At 32.1% G+C, this 8,848-nt stretch overlaps 1 protein-coding gene across 1 annotated transcript in view; it reads right to left on the bottom strand.

Annotated features, from left to right (window-relative positions):
- Window positions 1-5,950: 5,950 nt before the first annotated feature.
- The window catches only part of LOC106685192 (uncharacterized), a 28,126-nt gene continuing 25,228 nt past the window's right edge, over window positions 5,951-8,848 (bottom strand). The window contains exon 3 of the mRNA XM_014427746.1: window positions 5,951-6,457. Coding sequence (XP_014283232.1) covers window positions 6,347-6,457 — 111 coding nt within the window. The 3' untranslated portion in view covers window positions 5,951-6,346. The remainder of the gene's footprint in view (window positions 6,458-8,848) is intronic.

The following is an 8,848-nucleotide window of genomic DNA, read 5'->3' as shown; positions in this document are numbered from 1 at the left end:
ATATACTATCCTCGGTCAACAATCTTCTCATCATATATACTATCCTCGGTCAATAAGCTTCTCATCGTATATACTATCCTCGGCCAACAATCTTCTCCTCGCATAAAACGATTTATACAGAACAACAATTATGAAACTGAATATTATATAAAAACAGAAGAAAATTGTGAATTTCCAATGTTCTGTGAAGTCAATTTTGGAATTCTTTCAGTCGCAACGCCTACGCTTATATTTTTATTTCGAGGCGGACCTACGAGTGAGCCACGGTCTGATAACCTATTAGTTGGTAACCTTAATTCCCTACCCTATGTTGAAAAACATACAGAAATTGTAAAAAATATAATAATAATTAAACTTTACACTTTCTAAAATATGTTGTTTTTTTTTGCAAAATTAATTTATAATAAATTGTTATAGGTAAGTGGAATTTACCTTTAAAAATGTGAATAATTTTGCACGAAGGTTCTTATTTTATTTATTATAATAAAATTACAATTACACTACGTTATAGAGAGTCAATAGTCGTGTTGACAACAGACGTGTTGATGTTGAAAACACTTTATACTCGTATAATAATTGATCTATATAAAAATACATATCTTGATTAATACTGATTTATTAATTTCATACTAATTAAAAATTTAGCAAGTATGTCACATCGATTTGAAATGTAGTCCATTATAATAGGAAAAATAATTGTTTTTATCAAGTTAAGACATTGATTTCATAACAATATACAATAAAATCTTCCCTCAGCATCATTTTCATTCCATAATTTTTCACTTTAATATGAAATTAATTAAATTGAATGTAAGCCGTGAAATTAAACGTTAATGTTAATGAAGAAATTTCTATTGTCGTTGTTCTAATTCTGTATATAATGCAGTAATAATACATTACATAATTTATTATCAAGTTATTTAATTTTTAATGACTCCCTTCCAAGTCATTTCTAACATACTGGGGAGAGGGTGATTGGTCTGCAAACTATTTTAACACCTTGGTGGACGATAGAAGTTTTCATTTCGTTGGACCCTTACAGAAATATAAGTCGAACCCTCAGGCCGAGGGTATTGGCGCCGCTGCAATTCCCAGTTTGCAGAAACCTACACCTAAATTCCCTGAGCTACAAACGGCACTTCTCAACATTCAACTGTCAAATATAGTGTACCGTACCGGATTCCACGCCTACGAAAGGAATAGACCCCAACTTCTGCTCTCACTCGGTTTGGAATTGTACCCCCTCAATTACACTCTTTCCTCCAAGTCACTAAAGTAAATTGCGGTGCTACCTTAATTACAATAGAGTTAAAAAAAAAATTTTTTTTTGTTTCTTAAATTGTTGAAAAATAAAGTAAAAAATATCATATCGTAGTTGGGAATTACTATTGTTTCTTTAATATCCAACAATAATTTTAAATAGTATGATTTTTATTGGTTTCAATTCTGTAGGTACACCCAGTTATGTTTACGTAACTTGGTGTTTATGTTATTCCTGTTGGAAACCTACTATCTGGTTCGTCGGAGAAAAAATAATAACCACATTACGATAATATATATTATCGTGTTGGTTAGCGATTTTTTCTCATCTATTGTGTAAGTCTAGTAAATAAATTTATAATTATTTACTTATTGTCCTTGATTATTTTATAATTGAAAATTGGCTATTCAATTTTTTCCTCATTCGAATACAATTTACTTTAAAAATCATGGAAATCATTTAGTTTAATAAGGTAACTACTTAATAAATAACAGTGATGTTTATTTATGATCAAACTAGTTCGAGAATTCTTTGTATTCATACTTAAGTACAATTGTTTTTTCTTGAGTATAGATTACTTTACTCGTGCTCAACTTGAGTATTATTCTCTTTACTCAAACATTTTGAGTGCAAGTGAAGGAATAAGACTCAAAGTGTTCATGTTTTCTGATTCTGATGTTAATTGTTATTTTTATTTTTTATACCAAGCTATATGAGAGATTTCATTTGTAGGAAAACACATTTCTGAACAAATATCTATACCTCTTTACATATCTCAAATATTTTCATCAGACTCCAAATCTATGAGTGCATCTATGTTGTCTATATTCGATCTATAGTTTAGACGAAAAGATCAGTTTTGTTTATTAATCTTTTTCTTATTCGTAATCGCCTTAAAAGTTGTTGCGAGTAACTTTGCGTCAGAAATTTATTTTGCATAAATAAATGTGTCCTCTACATTTATATTAAAATAATATTTTTATATAAACGATATATTCCTTTTCTTGAATAGTGGCCAATCTATAAAATAAGTTTTCCTTTTTATTTGGAATTGGACTATTTCCAAAGACTGTAACATGGACTTTGACAAGAAGTTCAATAAACTCTCCTATCCCAGCCAGATTGGTTGTTTCTACTATTTTTCCTAAACTTAAAAAACTGTTGAAAAAAAAATAGTTCATTAAACGAACGAACGAACTGAATTCACGATCCTATTTCTTTTCGTTCCCGTTATTATATAAGTTCATTATAAAAATAATCGATATGAAAACAACGAAACGTTTTATGAAATCGAAAATTCTTAGATTTTGTAATATATTATTTTTCTATTTATTTCTATAATTGTCTGAGATAAATGGTTGTTTCAAAAAAGTGATGTGAAATCTAAAGATTTTTAATGTAATACGAAAAATGAAACTCAAATTTTTGAAGAGCAGTTCAAGTACTTTTACAATTCACAAAAAGAAGAACTAAAGATATCAAAACAGCTAACATGATGGCGATTGTTGTTAACAAAACATTGCCTTCTCTGTGTAAAACCGTTTTAACGAATAACCGAAAGGAACGTAATAAAAATAACAGTTGTTATTCGTTTTAAAATGAAAACAGTTTTCAAACATCTTCCGTTCTTAGTACAATTACTTACTAAAACACACATGGACTTACGCCTGCCAAATTGATGGACCTGCTAAAAAGGCACAGATTCAGAAAATACAAACTTTTCAATCACAATTTTTAAGACTTGCAACGAACTCACCACTCTACGTTTCAAATGAGACCATTCACACCGACCTACGCATTCCGACTGTAACGGACCACATTCATACTACTTACAAACGGTTTCACAACACGCTACCTGGACATTTCAATAAATTTATATGACAGATGACAACACATGACATTCCTGACGTAACTCGGCGTAGGCTGAACAGGAGTTGGATACGGGACCTCTTTATGTAATAAAATAATTTACTTAACGTCAGGAGGATGCACCACTGGGTGCTATCTCCCTCATGCCAGCTCATGCTATGCCTGGATAAAAGATCCCATTTACTGGTTGTAAATGTACATTTACAGGTGCAAATAAAAATAAAATCCAAAATATAAAAATAAATTGGTACAAAGCTACTCATCACATGGATATTAGTGTAAACTATCGATATCACTCGATAACTTTTTTTCTTAAGAAGATTGGTCCGAAAAAGTTGTATCGTATTCAATCATGACCTTCTTTAAACCACTAGGTAGGACCGCGTATAATGGGGGTAATTGTACCAAAGAACGCAAACGGCACCTCAAGCCCATACACTGCTCGCCAAAGAGACTAGTACGCTTTCATAGTTCTTTTGAGCCGGACTAAACCTAAGAGCTATTAAGCTCCTTTGAAGAGCCATTGTGAACGCGCATCGGAACTCACTTAAGGAGCGATGATGAGAGATGCTGGGCTATGTATACATGAGTGAGGGAGTGAGAGTAGCTTCTTTCCTTGCAGCTTTGTCTAAGCGAGTCCTGATGTAGTAACAGACCAAATGGAGAGAGTCGGGGAGCTTTTGGAATGCGATTTTTGGAAGATAACTTTCACTGTACTTAATGAAATTATAGCGAACCGAAACGTATCCCGCCTCTTCCTTTAGTCACAGGTCCCGTTACCAGTAAATGGAGTATTAGTAATTTCAATTTATTAACTTTTAAATGCGATTCAGAGTACTGTAATATCGTGACTAATGTAAGCCTCTGCGTTATTCTGAGCAACATACATTTTTGGTTTGACCGACCGTTTTCAAGATAAAAACATTACCTTCTCATCTTTTACTCTGTACATTGCTACAGATCTCAGGATTTTTAGTATGTTTACCATTAAAGCAGGTCGGATATAACCCTTAACTTAGTTCTGGCTCATTGACTGGCCTTCATAAAGTATTCAGTAGAGTAAATTTTAGAATTTATATTTAAACAAAAACGGAATTATTAAAAGATCAATGATAACGCTCGAAACAGATGAGTCCCATACGGTGATCAATTACGCTTCTTAACCTGAGAGAGATGTCTTGAACATTTAGCTTATATTAGGAAATAAACGTCTATATATTTTGCTAGTATTTCATCTGTTTAGTTTATTATTCTTGTTCTCCTTCCGTCAAACCTTTGAAGTTTTTATCGCCACTCGTTTATTTTACTCCCCCTTTTACCTCTCTACCTATACTCAATTCAGTTTTGCTCTGGCCTCCTCGCAGCGGTAAGACAAAGAATTTCTCTTACCAGCACACTCCTAACGTGTCATCTTTTTCATTTGAGCATTTTGCTCACCTGAACACCTTCGTTTTTTGTTTTAATTTAATTTAAGGAATTTGGAATTCTTCAGTTGTAGAAGAGCAACAATTCACAATTTAAATTTTAAATTGCATTGAAAGTAATCATAAACATTTGTTTATCCAATTATATAAAAACAATAATACAAATTGTCTACACTGAGTAAATTCTCACGGGACACCTCTAAGGCACCGAAAAGTAGAACACTCCTGCAAGGTTAAGTTGGTAGATGAAATTATAGAGTGCATAGTTCTAGGAAATACTATTTGAAACTGGTCCTTATGGATATTCGAATATTCGGTTCGAAGCTAAGAAAGAGTAAGAACATTTTAATAATTGAGAAAATTCACTAAATCGACAATACATCAACACTTCTTAACCATTGAAAAAAAAAATCTTTCATAACACAATAATTTCTTTGTAAAACATTAAATTATAACTAAGTTTGCCTTTTTTTTATCAATTATAAAAATTAAAATCTGTTCCGCTACAAACCATGAAGAGTTAAGGGTGTAGTAATACTAGACCAACGGTTGTGCAAGGAGGTGATTTGATCAGAATAACGCTCAACCGCCAGGTTTTTCCTAATCAAGGGTACTAATTCATGAGGCTGGGTGGATCCCAGGAGGGCTCCTATACCCACAGGGTTGACTCACGGCTAAAGTGTTACATAAAACAATTTTCTGCTCAGGGTCCTTGGACCATCGTGCCTCATTTCATAAATATATTTATTTCGCTAAAAGAAATATTTTTGTGATCCAAATATGTATTGTCAATGACTCACTCATGAATTGCCTTTTTTGTTTTTATTTTAAAGTATCTATTTTAAATGTATGAAAAAAAAAACAAAAATAGTTACTTATTTGGAAGAAATAGCTACAATAAAAAAAGAGTTTTTCAAGCTGAGTTACTAACTTATATCCAAATTCATGGACATCTTGAAGGTAAACCATGATCTAATTGAATGCATACTCATATGCAGGAAAATATTTGAAATATCAAACCTAATATCTATTTTAGGTAGAATACTCCAGCCATAAAAAAACAAGAAAATGGTCATTTCTAGTGACTATTTCCCAATCTACTCATTTCTTATTTAGATGGCATTGCAACTGGTTTCGGGCGACATGTATGATGAGTGTAGAATTAGAATATAAATAAATGTAAGCTATCTTCATATTAAGCTATAAATTCCATGCAAACATTTAACGATTTAGCAGAATGCCTGCTGCTATTAAGATGTAGTGAATGTTCTCTCTTCGATGGCTGGTTTAAAAAAAAAAAAGTAACAATTACAAATTAACATTAACATCTAATCATTAAATATTAAAAAATTTAGGCGTCAATGAGAGGAGTAATTGAGGGGAAAGAAAGAGTATATCCAAGCAAAACAATCTTTATTGCTATCATTACGTTTCAATTGACAAGACATTGAATATACATGATAAAATAAAAGAAAATATGTAGACTATTCTAAAAGGGTTTAGGAGTAGGCAACTAAAAATTAAACCTAACGGGGTTATTATCATACAACAGACATCACTAACATGATTTTCTAAAAATAGCCGGGAATTATACAATTAAAAATTTATGATCAAATGTTCATATAACACATAAGGTTTCAGTAATAGATCAGAACGGGATTTTTTGTTGAATCATAGGTATGAAGGGTTGAAATCTTTTACTTTAAAAAGACATAGCCATGCTAAGATGGAGTGGGGTAGTCCGGATATGTACAGGGTGGTGAAGTTGTCCTTAGTTGAGAAGTGGAATCAGTTAATGAAGATATTGCATAGGGCGATCGTATGCGACCGCTTCTCTTTTGTACAGCCGGGGTTCGAATCCTCCCATTGGGTGTTCCACCGGGTCTATGTCGTTTTCCAGGAGCTAAAACAAAAAGCAGGATAATGTATTTGTGAAAAATTATTACTAATCAAGGGTAATTACATGATTATTCTACAAGAATTGAAATTTAAAAGTATCTGAAACAAACATTATATAGTATTTTTTTAAAGAAGGAAGAAAGTTGTAATCATATCAATAGCTTAGACGCCATTTTTTTCAATTTTGAGATATTTTAATTTTAATAATTCAAAATGTTTATATATGTACTTAAATACTAATAATTATTAACATCTAAGAATTATGTACTCAGTTGATTAGTGAGTTTCAAACATTGTTTTTTTTTTAATTACTGGTAAATTATCAATGAACCAATATTCAAAACTAATTTATAACTTTACCTTAGAAAATATTAATATTTGAGAGATTTTATCATTAAAGCCGAGATGTCCCAAGTCTTGCAAGGTTAGAGAACTAGTGAAAACGCCACATTACAGACATATAGTATATTAGTTTAGGCCAGTAAACATTAAAATTCTTGTTGTAAAATCAGTTCCTTATGTATCGTACCATATATATTATAGCAGTATAACTTAAGCTCTCCCATGACTATTATACTATATTGACAATGAGACCTAGTTATAAATAATAAAGCAATCATAGTTGCAGTTGAGCAATCAATATGTTCAATTACAAGAATTCAAAATTATTAAAACAAACTATATGATTGTAAGTTAAAAAGTCCACCCTAATGACAAGGTCTGTGTGGACGGTAAGTCAGTTTCGAAAGTGGGAAGTTTTAAATACCTCGACTCCACAATAACTTCAATGAATGATCAACGGCCTGGGGTAAACCAGCATACAAAAAGCGCCAACTGATTCTTCTTCTCTCTGTTAGAAGTAATGAAATCCCGAAAAATCTCTAGAAATTTGGAGCTAAGGGTGTACAAAGTCATGATAAAGCGAGCTCTGATATTCGGCTACAAGACCTGGGCTCTAAGAGGTAACCTAAAAAAGCAGAAACGAAAGATTTGAAGGTTAAGATGAATGGGATATGTTGCTCAAAGCAGTCCATCAGGACACCTCTATACAACGATGAATGCAAGTATAGTTGGAAAGAGAGTAAGAATAGTAGAGAGGAAAAAGAGACCACGTGGAACAATATAGATAGAATCGACAAGAGAGAGAAGAGAAAGAAATTCATTCATTCATGCTGCCCAAATACATCGGGTTGCCACATTACACAGCATACTGATCAATCCGTGATCGGACATAATAATCATACATACATACGGACATAATCATATAAAAATATGTAATATATAAATTACATATTTTTATATGATATAATATAATAGAAAGATAATATTTTTTTTCCACAGTATTCTTTTACAATTAATACCAGTCTACAAACTAAATACAAGTTTTTCAATTTATTCCTTTTTTTCTTTCCCTTCCATTTTAAAACCCTTATTTCATTCTATCAACAAAAAGATCTGCATGCAACCAACTGGAAAACAGTAGCCCAATACAGGCAAGCGTGGATAAATAGTTCGGGCAGTCAGATATCTAAATAAGGTTTGTAGAGCTAACGGAAAAAACAACGATAAAAAACCTAATTTAATTGTTTAATTTATTATCAAGCAAATGATTATGACCATGATTTTTTAAAAATCTTCTACAAGTAACAAATTAGATTAAAAAAAATTTGTTTTTAATTAAAAGATTTGGTAAGCTTGTATAGTAGAAGCAACTTAAAGTTAACGTTGAATAATCGATACTGTGACCCAAGGTACACATTCCTACAAGGTCTCGACCTTTGCCACATGTTCATTATCATGGTGCAACTTAGTCCAAACTTTGTCTTGCAATATGAGGATAACCACAATGATTTGCATCGTCTGCCATAAGCCTGTAATTTGAAGAACCGAAGATATGAAGCCTTACTGAATGTTATTTCAAAACCACATGCCTGACCATCCATTAGATTATAAGGGCATTATTTTTTTCCACTCATCTATTCATTATAATGCTGGTCTTTAATGGTGAATAATACAGTACTAAGACATGTAGGTCTGATATTAGCACTTCATTGCTATAGTTGATATTGTTAAAATCGCCGCCTATAAATGTCGACGAATAGCTCTATTAAATATGAGAAGCGTCACCTTCACTCTCGCTATCCAGTAACTATTACTAAGGCCTTCAGAGAAAGTTCCTACATCCTCAATGAGTCTATTATAGTGTGATGTAACAAGATCGTAACGAGATTCATAGTGTGAGTAGCAAGTTCGTTATTCGATTTCAATTGAGGGACCGTGCAGTTCGATGATGCCAAATAACGAATCATCAAGTGTATTACTTACTTTATTTATTTCTACTTATCATGAACAGCAAAATCGATGTTTCCCGACCCAAAATAACATTACATTTTTT

Source organism: Halyomorpha halys, unplaced genomic scaffold, assembly GCF_000696795.3.
Source record: "Halyomorpha halys isolate HHAL.00 unplaced genomic scaffold, Hhal_1.1 Scaffold669.1, whole genome shotgun sequence".
NCBI classification, from domain to species: domain Eukaryota; kingdom Metazoa; phylum Arthropoda; class Insecta; order Hemiptera; family Pentatomidae; genus Halyomorpha; species Halyomorpha halys.
This window is presented reverse-complemented; position numbering and strand designations above follow the sequence as displayed.